Source organism: Bos indicus x Bos taurus, chromosome 3 (genome assembly GCF_003369695.1).
Source record: "Bos indicus x Bos taurus breed Angus x Brahman F1 hybrid chromosome 3, Bos_hybrid_MaternalHap_v2.0, whole genome shotgun sequence".
Lineage (NCBI taxonomy): Eukaryota > Metazoa > Chordata > Mammalia > Artiodactyla > Bovidae > Bos > Bos indicus x Bos taurus.
The window spans coordinates 43,551,627-43,572,888 of record NC_040078.1 but is presented as its reverse complement, the minus strand read 5'-3'; the positions used below and the strand labels follow the sequence as shown (position 1 = coordinate 43,572,888).

Below are 21,262 nucleotides of genomic sequence, written 5' to 3'. Positions count from 1 at the left end.
AAGCGAGGTAGTGGGATCTGGGTGTTTAACTTTTCCCTACTTTTTCTGTCTTTGAAATATTCCATTTTTAAAATGTAAGCCTTTCAAGTGATCTACTTTCTCTCCTGTCAATATTAGAAAGGTTTCACATTGTTTCCCAGAGCTAAAGTATTATTACTTGATGAGATCTCTTTTAAATAGTTCTGTTAATTTTTTAAAAGCATGTATGAAAACTGCATGTTACATAGAATTATCTACTCTCAGATTGCTTTTTTTTAAGTTAGCTAATATATTCAACTTTAGGTTAAATGATTTAAAACTCCTTTAGCAGTTCTTAATTTCAGATAGTTTAATGTGAAATTTTGTTAAAGTTTTTATATATTCCTAGGCAAAATTGAAGAAGTAGTTCTTGAAGCTAGAACTGTTGAGAGAAATACAGCACCTTATAGGAAGGATGCTAATTCAATCAATGGAATACCAAACATCACAGTAGAAATTAGAGAACATATTCAGGTACTTCGGACTCTCATCTCACTACTGTATTTAACATTTTACGGACATTAGGCTTATTTATCGACTGGTTTTATATATTTTTTTCAAGCTCAATGAAAGTAAAATTGTTAAGCAAGCTGGAGTTACTACAAAAGGACCCAATGAATATATTCAAGAAATAGAATTTGAAAATTTGTCTCCAGGAAGTGTTATTATATTCAGGTAGAGTTCAAGCTATTGACTTTATATTTAAAATATTTTACATATTCTGTTAATTTTGAATAAATTACTCCTAAAAATCAACCACATTTTAATTAATGTTTTCAGAGTTAGTCTTGATCCACATGCGCAAGTTGCTGTTGGAATTCTTCGAAATCATCTGACACAGTTCAGTCCTCACTTTAAATCTGGGAGTCTTGCTGTTGACAATGCAGATCCTATATTAAAAATTCCTTTTGCTTCGTAAGTATGCCTTATTTTATGGAGATTTGCCACTTTAATAATGATAAGTTGTCACAAGCCTGATTTAAGTAGTTTTAAGGCTTCTCTATATCCTTGTTGCTCAAAGGATAGTCCAAGGACCAGCAGTATTGAGATCATTTATTGTTAACCTTTTATCCTGTTACTTTATCATTTGTGTGCACACATGCTATCTCACTCATACATGCTCTCTAGATAGATAGATACACATGTATACATATGTACACATATATATATCTATATGTATATACACATCTTTATATATACACACATACAATTTTTCTGAGCTATTTGAGACTAAGTTACATGCATCATACTCTTTACCATTTCATTTTTTTAATGCCAATACATTGTTCTTATATCTGGCTATACCATAGTTTATTTCATCAGTCTCCATTTTTTGGACACTTTAACTTGGACCAGTTATTTACACTTTATTCATCTCAGTTTCCTTATTTGGAAAATGAGGCTTAAAATAATTCCTACCTCTTAGATTTCATAAGTATTAAATTGGATAATGCACATGAAACACTTAATACAATTCATGGCACATAACAAATGCTCAATATATGTTATATGTCATGAGTACTAGGATAATTTCCAGGAATGGAATTTCTGAGTTAGACTATCGTATATTTGAGGCTTTTAATACTGCCAGATCCTTTCCAGAAAGATTATATTAATATTTTCAGCTCAATGTAAAAGTCTAATATCCCACATCCTTACTGAGTATATGTTATTATAATGTAATGTTTAAGAGCATAAAGGATGGGACCAGATTGCCTGGATTTAAATCCAATTTCAGACTTATTAACAGTCTGAATTATTAACTCAGTAAGAAGTAAGACTTTGGGCAAGTTACTTAGGAGATATAGTGACTCTCAGAACAGTGTTTGACAGAGAGTATCAGTGATCAATAAGTGTTAGCTATTACTAGTCAAATTGGTAAATATAAAGTACTTTAAAATTACATCTCAATTTATTTTAAATATTAAGATAATTTCTGTGTTCATAAGTCATTTGTATTTATTTAGTGAAATGTCATTTTTAAATATTAGTTCATTTTTATGTTCTGTTCAGTTGGTTTTGTTGTTCTATAAGAGCTTTTATTAGTAAGGATATTAACTCTTAATTCAAGCCATACTTAGTAGATAAATTATTTTAAAAATCTGAGATTAAGCAGTTTTGTGCTTCTATGGCATGCTTTTTTTTTTTTTTTTTAATGGCATGTTTATAAAATAGCACATTCCTCATCAGAGCTACTAAGATTATCTAGGGACAAGAATCTGCACTTGAATATGCTCTCCAGGTGATTCTTTTTTTTTTTTTTTTAATCTGTTTTATTTATTTATTTTACTTTACAATATTGTATTGGTTTTGCCATACATTGACATGAATCCGCCATGGGTGTACATGTGTTCCCCATCCTGAACCCCCCTCCCACCTCCCTCCCTATCCCATCCCTCTGGGTCATCCCAGTGCACCAGCCCCGAGCACCCTGTATCATGCATCAAACCTGGACTGTTGATTCATTTCACATGTGATAATTTACATGTTTCAATGCCCTTCTCCCATATCATACCACCCTTATCCTCTCCCACAGAGTCCAAAGGACTGTTCTATACATCTGACTCTTTTGCTGTCTCGCATAAAGGGTTATCGTTACCACCTTTCTAAATTCCATATATATGTTAGTATACTGTTTGTGTTTTTCTTTCTGGCTTACTTCACCCTGTACAATAGGCTCCAGTTTCATCCACCTCATCAGAACTGATTCAAAGGCATTCTTTTTCAGTTCAGTTCAGTTCAGTCGCTCAGTCGTGTCCGACTCTTTGCGACCCATGAATCGCAGCACACCAGGCCTCCCTGACCATCACCAACTCCCGGAGTTCACTCAAACTCATGTCCATCGAGTCAGTGACGCCATCCAGCCATCTCCTCCTCTGTCGTCCCCTTCTCCTCCTGCCCACAATCGCTCCCAGCATCAGGGTCTTTTCCAATGAGTCAACTTTTCGCATGAGGTGGCCAAAGTACTGGAGTTTCAGCTTTAGCATCATTCCTTCCAAAGAAATCCCAGGACTGATCTCCTTTAGAATGGACTGGTTGGATCTCTTTGCAGTCCAAGGGACTCTCAAGAGTCTTCTCCAACACCACAGTTCAAAAGCATCAATTCTTCGGCACTCAGCTTTCTTCACAGTCCAACTCTCACATCCATACATGACCACAGGAAAAACCATAGCCTTGACTAGACGGACCTTTGTTGGCAGAGTAATGTCTCTGCTTTTCAATATGCTGTCTAGGTTGGTCATAACTTTCCTTCCAAGGAGTAAGCATCTTTTCATTTCATGGCTGCAGTTACCATCTGCAGGGATTTTGGAGCCCAGAAAAATAAAGTCTGACACTGTTTCCACTGTTTCCCCATCTATTTCCTATAAAGTGATGGGACCAGATGCCATGATCTTCGTTTTCTGAATATTGAGCTTTAATCCAACTTTCTCACTCTCCTCTTTCACTTTCATCAAGAGGCGTTTTAGTTCCTCTTCACTTTCTGCCATAAGGGTGGTGTCATATGCATATCTGAGGTTATTGATATTTCTCCCGGCAATCTTGATTCCAGCTTGTGCTTCTTCCAGCCCAGTGTTTTCATGATGTACTCTGCGTAGAAGTTAAATAAGCAGGGTGACAATATACAGCCTTGACTTACTCCTTTTCCTATTTGGAACCAATCTGTTGTTCCATGTCCAGTTCTAACTGTTGCTTCCTGACCTGCATATAGGTTTCTCAAGAGGCAGGTCAGGTGGTCTGGTATTCCCATCTCTTTCAGAATTTTCCACAGTTTATTGTGATCCACACAGTCAAAGGCTTTGGCATAGTCAATAAAGCAGAAATAGATGTTTTTCTGGAACTCTCTTGCTTTTTCGATGATCCAGCGGATGTTGGCAATTTGATCTCTGGTTCCTCTGCCTCTTGTAAAACCAGCTTGAACATCTGGAAGTTCATGGTTCATGTATTGCTGAAGCCTGGCTTGGAGAATTTTGAGCATTACTTTACTAGCATGTGAGATGAGTGCAATTGTGTGGTAGTTTGAGCATTCTTTGGCATTGCCGTTCTTTGGGATTAGAATGAAAACTGACCTTTTCCAGTCTTGTGGCCACTGCTGAGTTTTCCAAATTTGCTGGCATATTGAGTGCAGCAGTTTCACAGCATCATCTTTCAGGATTTGAAATAGCTCAACTGGAATTCCATCACCTGCACTAGCTTTGTTTGTAGTGATGCTTTCTAAGGCTCGCTTGACTTCACATTCCCGGATGTCTGGCTCTAGTTGAGTGATCAGAGCATTGTGATTATCTTGGTCATGAAGATCTTTTTTGATATATTTGTAATCACCACTATTGATTCTTTTTAATGGCTGAGTAACATTCCATTGTGTATATGTACCACAGCTTTCCATTCCATTTGTCTGCTGATGGACATCTAGGTTGCTTCCATGTCCTGGCTATTATAAACAGTGCTGTGATGCACATTGGGGTACACGTGTCTCTTTCAATTCTGGTTTCCTCAGTGTGTATGCCCAGCAGTAGGGTTGCTGGGTCATATGGCAGTTCTATTTCCAGTTTTTTCAGAAATCTCCACACTGTTCTCCATAGTGTCTATACTAGTTTGCATTCCCACCAACAGTGTAAGAGGGTTTCTTTTTCTCCACACCCTCTCCAGCATTTATTGCTTGTAGACTTTTGGATAGCAGCCATTCTGACTGGCATGAAATGGTACCTCATTGTGGTTTTGATTTGCATTTGTCTGATAATGAGTGATGTTGAGCATCTTTTCATATGTTTGTTAGCCATCTGTATGTCTTCTTTGGAGAAATGTCTATTTAGTTCTTTGGCCCACTTTTTGATTGGGTCGTTTATTTTTCTGGAATTGAGCTGCAGGAGTTGCTTGTATATATTTGAGATTAATTCTTTGTCCGTTGCTTCATTTGCTATTATTTTCTCCCATTCTGGAGGCTGTCTTTTCACCTTGCTTATAGTTTCCTTTGTTGTGTAGAAGCTTTTAATTTTAATTAGATCCCATTTGTTTATTTTTGCTTTTATTTCCAATATTCTGGGAGGTGGGTCATAGAGGATCCTGCTGTGGTGTATGTCGGAGAGTGTTTTGCCTGTGTTCTCCTCTAGGAGTTTTATAGTTTCTAGTCTTACGTTTAGATCTTTAATCCATTTTGAGTTTATTTTTGTGTATGGTGTTAGAAAGTGTTCTAGTTTCATTCTTTTACAAGTGGTTGACCAGTTTTCCCAGCACCACTTGTTAAAGAGATTGTCTTTTTTCCATTGTATATTCTTGCCTCCTTCGTCAAAGATAAGGTGTCCATAGGTGTGTGGATATATCTCTGGGCTTTCTGCAAGAAGTTCACTGGCTACATATTGGTAAATACTACAGTAGAATGGAGTTGGTACTGAGGCTGCTGATTTGACTCACTCTTGACTCACAAGTTACAGTCAGTCCCAGCAGAGAGGAGGGAAGCTAGCAGAGACAGAGGGAACAAAGCACAGCTGACAATTTTCTAAGTTGATGGTGGTGGTTTAGTCACTAAGTCATGTTCCAAGTTGAGACAGAAGTAAATGAGAAAAAAGAGAATATTTTCAAGAAAATATGTGTTCATATAATATTCATGATATTTCAGTTATATAAGGTGAATTTACCTGAGTAATTAGAAGTGCAAGAAAGTAGGGTTTCAGTTGCATTCAGGTAGGTGTGGTCCCTTATACAATTTCAGTGCTAACTGAACCTTTGTTGAAACTAAGGCCATGAGAGTTAGTTTCTGCATTCTGATCATTATCAAGAAACAACTTTAAGAAAATCTTAGTTCTTTGAACAACGAATCTGAAAGGTAGTGCAACTTTAGGGAAGGACAGAAAGGAAAAGGAGAGATAGGCAACAGTAGAATAACACGTGATTTGTAAGGTAGTTAACTGACTTTTGATTGTCCTTTTACTGGTCCTTTGATAATTATTTTGAGTTTAAGATAATTAGTATAAAAGTGCTTGTCACACATAGGAGAATATAAAGGAGAAAAAAGACTAAGTCTAAAATAGAAAGAAAGAGTTTAAGGTTAAAAAATACATTGCTTACAAAAGTTCTCTGGTGTCTGTTCGTTTTGCCAACAAATTCTTCTCTTGAAATATAGGATCTTTTTTAAATTTTTATTTATTTGGCTGCCCCGGATCTTAGTTGCAGCACATGGGATCTTTAGATGTGGCATGTTAACTGTTAGTTGCAGCATGTGGGATCCTCTGTATTGGGAGCATCGAGTCTTAGCCACTGGGCCACCAGGGAAGTCCCTGAGATATAGGATCTTTTAAGTCAACTGCCATTCTGTCTCCAAGAGGCCAGGGGGAGAGTTTGTGGCTGTTGCATGGTGAAGGACCTGCCCCACTCTCACACCTACCCATTTCTCCCCTAGGCTCTTGATTTAGCACAAGTTGAAAAACAGGGAAATGGAACATTCTGGCTTAGGCTTGCAGTTAACAGGAGCCTTTTGAATGAGAAAAATATGTGTTCATAACCATCAAATTAAAAATAATAATAATAAAAACACAAATTTAAAAGATAAAGGGTATAACAGCCCAAAGATTTTTTCAGTGTACTTCTAACTAATAAAATGTAGCACTTGATTAATTCCTTGTCTTGGAAGAAATGTTACTTCTAACTGAGTTTTTAGCATGTTTGTTCTGTAATTGTTGTTTATAATGCGTACTGCTTACAATGTATAGTATAATGCCGAGTTCCTAAAACATACATTTCCAAGACATTTTATGGTTATGGTTCAGATTTTCTTCTTTATTTTTATTGACAGCAAGTGGAATTTCATTATATTTAACCAGTTTTATTTTCCAATTTTTAGTATTGCCTCTAGATTAACTTTGGCTGAGCTAAATCAGGTACTTTACCGATGTGAATCAGAAGAAAAAGAAGATGGTGGAGGATGTTATAACATACCAAACTGGTTACCTCTTAAATATGCAGGTCTTCAAGGTAAGCAAGTATAAAGATGGTGAAGCTTTTCAGGGGTATTTTTTTAGGGTCATGTGGTATCTTCCTTATAGAAGTAAGAGTATGGGCTCAGAGTTCAACTGCTTGGGTTCAAATCATGGCTCTGCCACCTACTCATTGATTGACCTCTGACAAGTAACTTAAATTCTCTGTGCCCCAACTTCTGCCTCCATAACATGTGAATAGACTAATTAAAAGTCTAATTCATAGACTTTTGTGAGGATTAAATGAGATTATTCATTTGGGCCCCAAATGGGACTAGGTTGTAAGTATAGTCATCTTTTTTCATATAATTGGAAATTTTTTTTATTGCCTATTTGCTTTATCCTACAAAGAGAACTTTTAGTTAAATATTTTGTAGTTAGAGTAGTTGTAAACTGAGATAAAGGAACTAAATATTTAACTGTCAGCTTAATTCATTTGGTTAGCCATATTTTCTTAGATTTTTATTTAGGAAATTTGATTTACTGCACTTATATTCCTGGTTCATGAAGTTTACAAGTTAACAAGCCTCCTTTTCGACTCCTAATTTCTTTGTACATCTCCCGTCTTTAAGGGCCAATTCAATTCTTACATCTTCCACAAATCCTTCCTTAATTATTGATTTCACAGTAATTTCTTTGTCTTCCAGACACCCATTGTATTTATCTATTGTATCTCTTATTAGCCCTTGGAATTTATTGCTTTATTTTAATAATTAATATACTCTTTTTTGTGAATGTTTTATCATGGTCAAGAAATAGGCTTTAGAACCAAATTTTATGGGTTGCACTGACTAGCTTTAATTATATGGCAAATTGTGGCTCAATTTTTCATCTGTAAAATGGAAATAAAAATAGTGTTTACCACAAGGGCTTACTGTTGGGATTAAATGAGTTAATATGTATAAAGTACTTAGACAGTGAGTGGTTAGTTCATAGTAAGTATTCAGTGATAACTAGCTATCAAACTCTACTAAGTGGACTATACCCTTAGAAGAATAATGTTTGCCTTTTGAAGGGTTCTTGTTTTTAGCTTTCATACCTTCTGCTAAATCAAGCACATAAGAAGCTTTCAATAAAAAATTTTAAGACTTTTTATGCTTATGACATTTTTTCTGAAATATTCTCATTTTTTATTTTATGCTGTAATAAAGAAATGTATGTGTTACCAGCCATAAGCAGCTATCTACTCCATTTTCATTCTGAGATGTTAAACTCCTTTTTTACTTGCCTGAAAAGATTGTACTTTTGTGAACTTCTTTTCTCGCCTTTATGTTCCTTATAATTAATTAAGTATAGTTATAGCCTGGTAGGCTGCAGTTCATGGGGTCGCTAAGAGTTGGACACGACTGAGCGACTTCACTTTCACTTTTCACTTTCATGCTTTGGAGAAGGAAATGGCAACCCACTCCAGTGTTCTTGCCTGGAGAATCCCAGGGACGGGGGAGTCTGGTGGGCTGCCATCTCTGGGGTTGCACAGAGTCGGACATGACTGAAGCAACTTAGCAGTAGCAGCATAGACATAACTAAACTTTCTACTTTCCTTCTACTTCTTCATGAAATTATTTTTCTCATTTGTTCTAAATATAATTGCCCTTATTTGATTTATTTTTGTACTCTATACCAATCCGTAATCCCTCTGGCTGTTTAATATTTCAACAATCACGTTGTATTTCCAATAGGCTTTTAATAACAACCTCAGTTCAGTTCAGTCACTCAGTCATGTCCAACTCTGCGACCCCATGAACCTCAGCACTCCAGGCCTCTCTGTCCATCACCAATTCCCGGAGTCCACCCAAACCCATGTCCATCGATTCGGTGATACCATACAACCATCTTATCCTCTGTCATCCCCTTCTCCTCCTGCCCTCAATCTTTCCCAACATCAGGGTCTTTTCAAATGAGTCAGCTCTTCGCATCAGGTGGCCAAAGTATTGGAGTTTCAACTTCAACATCAGTCCTTCCAATAAACACCCAGGAGATTATTCAAATCACACTTAACCATTTCACTGACCTTTCTCTTCTCTAACCCGAATTCCCCTTCCCTACTTCTTGTAACAATATCTTAAATTTATATATTTAACTTGAAATTTTCAAAACATGCTTAGTATACACAATAAAATTAATTAAATTCTAACTAACTAAATAAATTTATTTGGAATGAAGTCAGTGAAGCCAATATAATTTTAAATTACTACCCTATTAAGTGATGAAAAGAAGTATTGTTCTAGCTATCTGTTATTGAAATAACAATATGTTATATATACATAGAAATTCTTTGCAACCCTATGGATTATAGCCTGCCAGGCTCCTCTGTCCATGGGATTCTCCAGGCAAGAATACTGGAGTGGGTTGCCATTTCTTCCAGGGGATCTTCCTGACCCAGGGATTGAACATACTACATCTCCTGCATTGGCAAGTGGATCCTCTTACCACTGAGCCGCCTGGGAAGCCCAAAAATTTCTATGGCACAGCGGCAAAGAATCTGCCTGCCAATGCAGATAGATGACTGATGCAGGTTCAATCCCTGGGTCAGGAAGATGCCCTGGAGTAAGAAATGACAACCCACTCCAGTATTCTTGCCTTGAAAATTCCAGGAACAGAGGAGCCTGATGGGCTACAGTACATGGAGTCACAAAGAATTGGACACGACTGAGCACACACACACACACACACACACACACACACATGTGCATAGAAATTCTAATATTTCTAATTGAGTGGTACTTGAGGATATGTCTGTATACTTCATTTTGATACCTCATTTAGTTCCAAGTACCTCTGTTATGGTCTTCCTTGATGGCTCAGCAATAAAGAACCCGCCTGCCAATGCAGGAGACAGGGTTCTATCTCTGGGTTGGGAACATCCCCTGGAGAAGGAAATGGTGACCCACTCCAGTATTCTTGCCTGGAATATTTCATGGACAGAAGAACCTGGTAACAGGACCCAATCCATGAGGTTGCAAAAGAGTCAGACAACTTAGCAACTAAACAACACAAACTCCTGTTATATTTCAAAGATTCTCTCCAGAACAGACTTTATTCGTAGTATCACCATAGGTGATCTTGCTGTCTCTGAGGCCAGTTCTATGATTTTTCTTAAATCTTGCGTGAATATTCATGAATCTACTACTTTTCAACTGTGAAAAGACAAACTTATCAGTTTTCTGCCCCTAGATGCCTTAGGATAGGGAAGCTGTGCCAATTGCCTTTGAATATTGTAATATTAAAATTCAAAAGAGCAGGACCAACCCAGCAAACAGGAATCTTGGAAAGCTCTGCATAGCTCATGTGACTGACCACAGTCCCCGTCAGCCTGCCTTTATATCTTGGTTCAAGGCAGTGTTGCCACACTTACCTCCAGTCATGGGAAGTGCCACTGAGGTTTATGCTGCTCTTGTATCTAGCTGTGTGTATATTCACCATCAATCACTGGAGACTAGCAGCAGGTTGCCAGGCTGTGAGAGCAAACTACTCTGCCAGTGATTAAATTGGTATGGTATTTCTCTGAATTTTCAGGATTAATGTCCGTATTGGCAGAAATAAGACCAAAGAATGACTTGGGGCATCCCTTCTGTGATAATTTGAGATCTGGAGACTGGATGATTGACTATGTCAGTAACCGACTTATTTCACGGTCAGGAACTATTGCTGAAGTAAGTAAAGCTATATTGTCCAAAAAAATAAAAGGTGAGGAGCACAGTAAGAAATGTATATTAACATATACGTTTATGTTGTTTTCTAACCTGAAACATTTTCTTCTGCATCATCTTTCAGTTCTTATAAGTGAAAATCTGGTTAATAGATTGCTAGATAGTACAGTGGAATGTTTGGATTTAGCTTTTAAATCCAAGCCTATAAGCACACCAAGTTAACTTTTAAAATTATTTTTATAACAGGTTGGTAAATGGTTGCAGGCTATGTTCTTCTACCTGAAGCAGATCCCACGTTACCTTATCCCGTGTTACTTTGATGCTATATTAATCGGTGCATACACCACTCTTCTGGATGTAGCATGGAAGCAAATGTCAAGGTATACCCAGCAAAGATTGAGTGGATAGGCATGTTTGTGTAGAAGCCACATACAGTCAGTGTATACACTCTTAAAAAGACCAAAACATCAGGAATTGTCATGCATGCATACAGCTGAAAAAGTTAGTAAGTGGGCATAAAATGTATTAACATCCTTTAATCTGGAACATACAGAAACAAACTTAGATATTAAAATCTATTCTATAAAGCTACAAAACATGTTGATGGGGAATTTTAATTGCTTGGTGTTATCTCTATACCTCGAGTTGTTAAATTAATGGATAAATTTGTTTAAATCTACACATACTATTTTTTTCTAATTTTTTATTAATTAAGAGAAAAAATATTCTGCTATTGTTATAAGTGAAATATGCCTTTATTAGTGAATTTCCCTGAGGTGAAACCGCAGGCTGGAATGTACCAGTGATGAGCAGCCAAGGCAATTTGGGCATAACTTCAGAAAGGATAAAACTTCAACTCTACCATTTGTTTTACAGTAAACATTTTAAAGCCAGCTAGGTAGATACAATACTGGGTGAAATGAAGGCAGTTCTGAAACCTTTACCAAATTTAAAATTCTGTTTAACTGATTTTAGCATTGCTATACATTTGAATAGACAAACTTTTTGAAGAGAAAAAAAGAACTACAATAATACTGCTAAAATTTTTTGAATCAATAAGGCATAAAATTTCAGGTATGCAAAATGAGTAAGTTTTGAGATCTAATGTACAACGTTGTGGCTGTAAATAACAATTGGTATTGTACCCTTAAAAATCTCTTTAAAAAAGTAGATTCTCAAATTAGGTGTTCTTACCCTAATAAATTTTTTTGAATAAGTAATAAAAATTTTTTATTTCTACCCGTAACACTTTGAACTCTATAACTTTGTTGCAGCTTTGTTCAGAATGGTTCTACCTTTGTGAAACACCTTTCCTTGGGTTCAGTCCAAATGTGTGGAGTAGGAAGATTCTCTTCTCTGCCACTTCTTTCACCTTCGCTGACAGATGTGCCATGCAGGCTGAATGAGATCACAAGGGAGAAGGAGCAGTGTTGTGTGTCTCTAGCTGCAGGTAAGAAATTATGTACAAGATTAAAATGTGTAAGTCAGTATTAGGAAAATTATAAAGAAATGATTATTTTTTAAAAACTCATGATGTTCTCCAAGCTTTTATGTTACTGGTAAAATTTCACAGGCATACATTTATAAAAGTAATAACGGTGCTATTTAAGTATCACTGTGCACCAGACATTTATTTATGTGCACTTTTTATTGTGGCCAGTTAATCCCTTTCTTCTGCATGTGTATTTTTTCCAACTCATAACATTTTGCATTTTTCAATCAAATCTGTTTTACTACCTTTCCCATTACATTATACTTTTTTCCCCAATATAAAAAATTTACATAGCCTTGTAATTACCAAGAGATCATGTGAAGATCCTCTACAAGTTACGAAACACAAAACAAATGCTAAATAATTTTTATTATGTGTCTAATTGTAATTAAATGCTTCCAACTCCATTAGCATCTTTCCTGAAAGTATATTTAAAACCCAAATCAAGTAACAGGTATAATTCTTAGCAAAATAGGCTTATGATTTCTTTTTAATAAATTTCAAGCTATTTCTAAAAAGTATTTAATATTTGAGTCCACTGAAGTTTAGAACTTCCAAACTAAACTGAGAAATACCAACTGCAGGATGAAAGGAACAGTATTGTCTATGTGATTGCCTCAGTTTACCCTTAAATTTGCATTCAGTTCAGTCGCTCAGTCGTGTCCGACTCTTTGCGACCCCATGAACTGCAGCACGCTAGGCCTCCCTGCCCATCACCGACTCCCGGAGTTCACTCAGATTCATGTCCATCAAGTCGGTGATGCCATCCAGCCATCTCATCCTCTGTTGTTGCCTTTTCCTCCTGGCCCCAATCCCTCCCAGCATTAGTCTTTTCCAGTGAGTCAACTCTTTGCATGAGGTGGCCAAACCTATAAAAATGACCTACTAGAACCCAACAACTAAAAAAGGAATTAACATTTCACTTAGAAGGATTATATGAACCTTCTGAATATTTTAATTATATAATTGTGTTTTAGATTTTCACTCAACTATTTTATATCCTTCTGGTACTTTCCCCCGTGAATTCATGGCAGATGGTCATAAAACTGAACAAGAACATTGTGGAAAAAATGCAGAAGTTGATTTTAAAGCCTATTGTTTAGAAGCCTATTATATAAAATAGTGATCTCAACATTTTTGATTATCCAGTTCTGTTGTTAAACACTCCCAAAATAAATATATTGAGATCATAAATGATATACTCATACGCTATTATACTTGGTATGTTTACATATCATGTACAATATAAAACAAAAAGAAAAACTAAAAATATAGTTTATAAATATGGATAGAAGTTCTGGTATTTCTTTCTAGCATGCTAAAGGAGAGTTTTGTATATTCCATATTATAGGACTGTATATGGATTTGCAGATCGATTTCTTGGTTTCATTTTTAAATGATACAAAGGCCAGGAATACCTTCCTTTTCTAACAGTGATACAAAACATGTGTATAATTTTAAACTTATACATTAATTGACAAGGTAGAAATTATTCAGAAGATGTGTGATCTGTAAGTCATATATTCTGAAAGGTCGAAAAGTTAATATAGGGCTTCCCTGGGAATCTGCCTGCCAGTGCAGGAGACGCAGATTGAATCCCTGGTCCACAAAGATCCCACATGCCACGAAGAAGCTAAGCCCATATGCCACAACTGAGCCTGAGCTCTAGAGCCCATGAGCCAGAACTACTGGAGCCCACATGCCCTGTAGCCCATGATCTGCAACAAGAGAAGCCACTGCAATGAGAAGCCCATACACCGCAACTAGAGAATAGTCCCTGCTCATTGCAACTAGAGAAAAGCCTGTGCAGCAACTGAAGACTCGGCACAGCCAAAAATAAAGTTAATTAATTAATTTTAAAAATGTTTTAGTGAATACAAATATTTCCACACATGGATGCTAGAGGTTTTAGTTTTGACTTTTTAACAAGAGTGCCTGTATTCAGGGCATACCAACTCAAACTTACCCTTGGATCTGTCTATACTTATATTTTATGCCAAGTGTTAAGTGGGTTGCTGCTGCTGCTGCTGCTGCTGCTAAGTCGCTTCAGTCATGTCTGACTGTGCAACCCCATAGACGGCAGCCCACCAGGCTCCCCCATCCCTGGGATTCTCCAGGCAAGAACACTGGAGTGGGTTGCCATTTCCTTCTCCAGTGCATGAAAGTGAAAATGGAAAGTGAAGTTGCTTAGTGTCTTAGCAACCCCATGGACTGCAGCCTACCAGGCTCCTCTCTCCATGGGATTTTCCAGGCAAGAGTACTGGAGTGGGATGCCATTGCCTTCTCCAGTTAAGTGGTTAAGTACCAGGAAATCTGTGCAACATGGAGTACTATATATATATATATATATATTCGCTGCTGTCATCAGTACCATCATCGACCATATATATAAACTGTATGTCAACCATGTATGTTGGTGCTCAGTTGCTCAGTAGTGTCTGATTCCTTGCCACCACATGGACTGTAGCCCACTAGGCTCCTCTGTCCATGGAATTTTCCCGGCAAGAATACTGGAATGGGTTGCCATTTCCTTCTCCAGGGCATCTTCCTGACCCAGGGATCAAACCTGCATCTCCTAGTTGGCAGGCAGATTTTTACCACTATACCACCTGGGAAGTCAACTGTGTGTGAACAATATAAAAGTGTTTAGGGAAATTTTATACCACTATTTGGGAGAAAATATAGAAAGAAATGTCTGATGTTATCTTTAGTTCTGATCCTTTCCTAACTGAAGAAAATAATGTCTTTCTCCAAGGTGAAGACCTAAAAACAGAAACTTTAATTGTAAAGTATTGGCAATATTTTTCCTTAGTCAAATTCTCTCACCTCTCAATTTACATTTTATAATTAATCCAATTATTTCCTTCATCCAATACATTTTCATAGTGATATATACCAGTTACAGTTTTCAGTGATATAACTTGGCAAATAAGGTTAATGAGGTTTCTGTTATCATGGGTCATATTTTCCACTGGGGAGGGACATTCACTCAACAAACCAGAAGACAAACAAAATAATGTCAGATAGTGTTAAGTGTTTAGAAAATAGTTATAAATGAATGCTGTGAACGTTTTATTTATGACCTGAGTTTTTCTTCCCTGAAATTTTTGTTACATGTATACTTTAGCGCAGTTTTGTTTTATGGTAAAATGCTAATTTCCTTTGCTTTACTTTCCTGCTGATTGTTACATATAACAATTGTATTTCTTTTCACATTTCATAAGAAACCAAACTAAATATAAAAGTAAAATTTTAGATTTTATCTATGGTCATTCTGTTTTACTTCCTGCATAAAGCCTGTAGTTACCTAAAGTTTTCAAGGGATTTAACATCTGAAATCCTTGTTTTCACCTGTAAAAGTTGTTTCTAATGAACTGTGACACTTTTAAGTGGTTTTAAGTTAATGGGAAATTTGGTGATGAAGTAATAACCCTAGAGTGGTAGATCAATAAACATGTAATTATTTGTCATTAAGGTAATCATCCCATATTTAGATTAATTTGTTGCCTTCAAACTTCAGGTAGAACCTTTTAAAATATATCATCATTACTATATTGAGTGTTTCTTCATGTGTTAAATATTTGACCTCTGATTTTATCTTTAATTTGCTAAAAGAAAGTCTATTTTTAAAAACTCATACATTCTAACCGGTTCAAATAAGCATCACTCCATAGCCCTGGTTCTTAGTCTATTTTGAGTGACAGATTCCTTTAAGAATCAGATATGATTATGGAACCTCATCACACAAAAGTAGACATAAGAATAACCATACATTCTGCAGATAATTTTAAGAGAGTTTGAAGACTCTTTTCACCTCCTCCTTAACCCCAAAGTTTAGAGCAGCTCAACCTATAGTCGTGGAGTTCGTAGGCTTGTGTATACTGAGGTTAATAGATTACTTTGCTGTGTTTTCTGTTAGGCTTACCTCACTTCTCTGCTGGTATTTTCCGCTGCTGGGGAAGGGATACTTTTATTGCCCTTAGAGGTCTACTGCTGATTACTGGACGCTATTTGGAGGCCAGGTAGGAAATCTTTAAAAAGTTGCAATGCAAGTTTATGTCTTAGTGTTTTTCAGTGCTCTTCAGGCCTTTCTTATTCATCTATTCTCAACACTTGGTAGGTAGCCACATTTTCCTGAGGTGTGATTTTTATTTTATTTGTTGTGTGTTCATTTAATAGGATCATAGAATTTCAAAGGTGTGACAATCTTTGAAGTTACCAAATTCTAATACTTCACATTACAGATCAGGTTATCTTCAGCATTTGCTACTTTATTTCAGGAAAAACTAATAATTGTATAACCATGTTACAAACATCGCTGACTAAAGAATAAAATGTCTGTGCCCGAATTAAGTATAAGAATGCAGATGACTTTTAGGTAAAATTGGAAGGTCTTCCATTTTTTGTTCTTCCATAATGACAGAGTCCTGTAAAGAGAATTATAATATCAGGTTTCCTTCTTTTTAGTGCAGACCTCATAACCTCCAGTTTATGTTTTCTAGATTTAAAATGATGTTTTCTATGTCACAATACTATAAATAAACTTATCAAAGGTAGAAAAGAAAGGCTCTACAGCAGTGTTGTATAGTGTTCCATAAATCAGTATTACTATCATCTGACAACTTGTTAGAAATGCAAATTCTTGGTCCCTGTGCTGAACTCCCTGAGTCCAAACCTGGAGGTGGAAAGGCAGAGTTGACAGATGGAAATCTGTGTTTTTGCAGGGGCTTCAGTGATTTCCAGTGGCCTAAGACTGAAGTTTGAAATCACTGCTCTACAAGTTAAAACCTGTAGCAAAACATTTTTTTTTATATTTTTGTTTTGATGTCACCTGTTTTGTATGACCTGTGAGCTAAGAATGGTTTTTACCTTTTCAAAGAATTATTGAAAGAAGAAGAATGCATGATTGCACTATGTAAGGTCAACAAAGCCTAAAATATTTACATCTTGCCTTTTACAGAAAAATAGTTTGCCTACCCCGATCTAGAAGACTTCCCAGAAGATAATATGTTTGTTAGAGTAGTGCTAACTACTATGAATTATAAGCCATTAAATTTCAAGGGCTTTTCATAAACAAAATTTATGATTTTCTGATCCTATATGGGTGTTCAGGAGGCAGTTTTCCACATGGTGGTTAAGGGATATAGCCTCCTTTATCTGCATGATATACAATCTTCCAGGACCTCTGGGTCTCTCCCGTCAGCTGGCAGAAAGGGAAAGAGATCCTGGGGAAAACACTCCTGTTCCATGCAGTTACGTTTTTTTTTTTTTTTTTTTCCTGGAGAATGCCGTCATCTGACTGGGACCTTTAGGAAAGCCATTTTGGTGGACATATGGCTGTCTCTACCACAGATAGTTCTGCTTCCACCCTCTGCAGAGATGTTCATGGATAGAGGACTTTTTACTCAACTTCCATGTGTATGACATGTTCTGGATAATTAAAATCGCTAGTATTCTGACCTTTTATTAATTGGAAGTGTCACTCTCCACACTAACACTTCTGTACTGCAGAAAATAAAAAAGCTCCTTTTACACAATTATTTAAGAGAGAGGTATTACCGTATACACAGAATTGATTAAATTTCTAAATGGTTTTAGCAAAAAAAAAAACAAACTTTAAATGACTTTTCCAAGGTTCTACAGATGGCAACACTAGGATTTAAATCTCAGTCTTAATTCTCAGTTTCATGCTCTTCTTAGAAAGCCATCTTACAAAGTTGCCTTTTGGTATATGATGGTAGAATAATATGTTGAAAGATAAAATATTCTCTACAAGTTTTTGAAAATGAATTATGTTTTTCAAGGTCAGTTTACCTTTAATTTTCTTATGTGTTTGCTTTATTTTTGGTATCTGCCATTCAAGATAATAAAATTCCTGTTCTTTTGAGTCATGAGGGACCTTAAAAATCATCTGGTCCCAAACTCCACAGATGGAAAAAATCTCTCCCAGAGGATAAGTCATACAGATTGTTAGAGAAAAAGGCAAGGCAAGGATCAAGGTTCCTGACTTTTAATTCAGTGCTTATTCTATATTATGACCACTTTCTGCATGAAAATACAAAGAAATAAGAGAAAATAATAAAAAATAATGATCACCCAAAGTGACTTTTTTGCCTTTAGTTTTTTAAGTGATTTTCATGTCGAATGATTCACCTAATTCTGTTGTTTTAGGAATATCATTTTAGCATTTGCTAGTACCCTGAGACATGGCCTCATTCCTAATCTCCTGGGTGAAGGAACTCACGCCAGATACAACTGCCGGGATGCTGTGTGGTGGTGGCTGCAGTGTATTCAGGACTATTGTAAAATGGTTCCAAATGGGCTGGACATTCTCAACTGCCCAGTTTCCAGAATGTATCCTGCAGATGACTCTGTTCCTTTGTCTGCCGGCACAGTGGTAAAGATCATTTCTTAAAATAATTTTTTCCTGAATAAGTTTACTTTCTAATATAAAAGTACATGTAATTAAGAATCTGAGTCTTACAATTCTTCAAATATTGGTGTTTATTTAGCACCTGCTGCTACTGTGAGAGACTGCAGAGATGACTTATTCTTTACCTGATGAGCTTGCAATACGGTAGAAGAGGTCATGTGTATATATTAATCATATAATCATTGCAAAAAGAAATATATGGGAAGTGCCTCTTTTAGTCTCATAAAAGAAAGAGAGATGATCTCTTAGTGGGATCAGGGAGGACTACAGAAAATACTTAAAATTTCACCTAAACTAACCTCAAAAAGTGAGTAGGATTTCATCAGAGATGAGGGAAATTATGAGAAGGCATTAAAGATGAAAAGAATAATAAAAGCACAGGGTGGATTGAAGCACAGCTTAGGACATACTGCTCCATCCAGTGTTTGGCTTTTTGTGTAGGGCACCTGCCAGGTAGTAAGGGATTGTGGAAAGTGGGGGCCAAATTGTGGAGAGCCTTGGCTACCAATCCAGGGAGTTCAGAGTTTCTCTTATGTGCAGTGCAGAATGAATAAACATTTGTGTATGTTCTTTCCCCAGTCAAGAATGTACAGAATATTGTACTTTTGCCACATCTGATCTGCATTTATGTTACAGTTTACTTGGGTGGAGGGCTTCTAGGCTACCTCAGGGCTAGCTCTATGATGTTTATATCATGAAGTGTTTGAAGAATATTTGTCCCCAAATTTTTTAATGTAAGCGCATTACCATTTTAGTATATAATTTGTCTCCAGTGCTATGTATGTGGATGAATTGGAGCAATGCCAGTTTAAAACTCGGATTTCTACATAATAAGCTGGATTTGTTTATTAGTTGAACTGTTTAACAGATCACAACTCACAAGATTCTTTTTCATGTATCAGCAGAATTACAGATTATTTCGTGTCACAGAAATTTATAGTTAAAACTACAATATGTTAAATATTCACATGCAAAAGGTCTACTGTATTATATGATATATAAAGGCTGCTGCTTTCCCCAGTCCCACCCCTGATCCCTATTTCTTCTTTTAAGGGAAAATACATGTTTTCACAAAACTTCAGTTGTAGAATTTGGAAGAAGATAAGAAAAATGTAATTTCTAACAGGTAACATCCATGTTTCAAACAGGATCAACCATTGTTTGAAGTAATACAGGAAGCTATGCAAAGACACATGCAGGGCATACAGTTCCGAGAAAGGAATGCTGGTCCACAGATAGATCGGAACATGAAGGATGAAGGTACATAACTTTTTTTTTTTTTGGCCGTGCTGTGCAGCCTGTGGGATCCTAGTTCCTTGACCAGGAATTGAACCCTCACCCCCTGCAATGGGAGTACAGAGTCTTAACCGCTGGACCACCAGGGATGTCCCATTAAGGTACATAACTTTAGGTACATAATAAAGATTTACTGATGAGATGAAATTAAACCTTGAAATTGTTCATTTATTCAACAAGTATTTTATTTGTGTATAATACTTCAGAATATAACAATGAAAAAGGTTAAGAGTTTCTGATCTTGCCAGCTTAGTTTTAGTTTCTGGAGGAAAGATAAAATTTTATATCCTTTGTCAGCCAACTTTGAAAGCACCAAAAACCAATTTGGTGCTTACACTTATAATTGTAATAATAATTGCTAATAATTGAGTGCTTACTATGTGCTAGGCACTGTGCTAACTACTTTACCTATGTTATTCCCATTTAACACTCCTAAGAATGTTGGGGATGAGTTTCATTGTTCTCATTTTTATTGATAAGATGGCTGAAGCAGAGTAGCTTGCCCAGAGTCTACAGAACTGCTAAGTGGCAGAGCTAGGATTTCATCCATAGTTTGTCTGCCCTTGTAATTTGGTCTCTTATAAAGATGTTTATTTGTATTCAGAGTTAAAATCAATATACATTTTAACATCTTTGAAGTTCATCATATTCCGATTTTTTTTTCATATTCCGATTTTTATGGCACATACTCATCATCATTAGCCGATACAAGGCTAATAATTTATTTCATTTTATTACCCATTCCCCTTAGAGATATTCCAATGGGGTTTTGTATACTAATGTACTCTTATGGAATACACATTTCTTTAAGCACAAATAGTCTTTTTAACTTTTCAATTTTGAAAGAATTGGAGACTCATACAAAATTACAAAAATGATACATGAGTATCCTGAACTCTTCATCCATCTTCTCCCAATGAGGACATCTTATGTAACTGTAGTGCAATATCATGACCAGGAGATAGATATCAGTATAATACTGTTAATTCACCTATAGAACATATTCCATTTTTACCAGTTTTACATTAACTCATTTGTGTGTGTGTGTGTGTGTGTGTGTGTACTTCTGTGCAATTTGATCCCGTGTATAACTTCATGTATATATAGTATAGGTTACATACTACATATAACTTATGTACATATATATATATATTATAGGTTATATATATATATCAGATCAGATCAGATCAGTCGCTCAGTCGTGTCTGACTCTGCGACCCCATGAATCACAGCACGCCAGGCCTCCCTGTCCATCACCAACTCCTGGAGTTCACTGAGACTCACGTCCATCGAGTCAGTGATGCCATCCAGCCATCTCATCCTCTGTCGTCCCCTTCTCCTCTTGCCGCCAATCCCTCCCAGCATCAGAGTCTTTTCCAATGAGTCAACTCTTCGCATGAGCTGG

At 36.4% G+C, this 21,262-nt stretch overlaps 1 protein-coding gene across 4 annotated transcripts in view; it reads left to right on the top strand.

Moving 5' to 3' along the window:
* Nucleotides 1-21,262, top strand: part of AGL (amylo-alpha-1, 6-glucosidase, 4-alpha-glucanotransferase) — a 104,125-nt gene that overhangs the window by 58,170 nt on the left and 24,693 nt on the right. For all 4 annotated transcript variants that reach the window (XM_027536419.1, XM_027536418.1, XM_027536421.1 and 1 more), the window contains exons 18-27: nt 368-492; nt 581-693; nt 799-933; nt 6,854-6,984; nt 10,503-10,639; nt 10,883-11,016; nt 11,911-12,086; nt 16,048-16,150; nt 18,300-18,525; nt 19,710-19,821. In XM_027536419.1, coding sequence (XP_027392220.1) covers nt 368-492; nt 581-693; nt 799-933; nt 6,854-6,984; nt 10,503-10,639; nt 10,883-11,016; nt 11,911-12,086; nt 16,048-16,150; nt 18,300-18,525; nt 19,710-19,821 — 1,392 coding nt within the window. The remainder of the gene's footprint in view (nt 1-367; nt 493-580; nt 694-798; nt 934-6,853; nt 6,985-10,502; nt 10,640-10,882; nt 11,017-11,910; nt 12,087-16,047; nt 16,151-18,299; nt 18,526-19,709; nt 19,822-21,262) is intronic.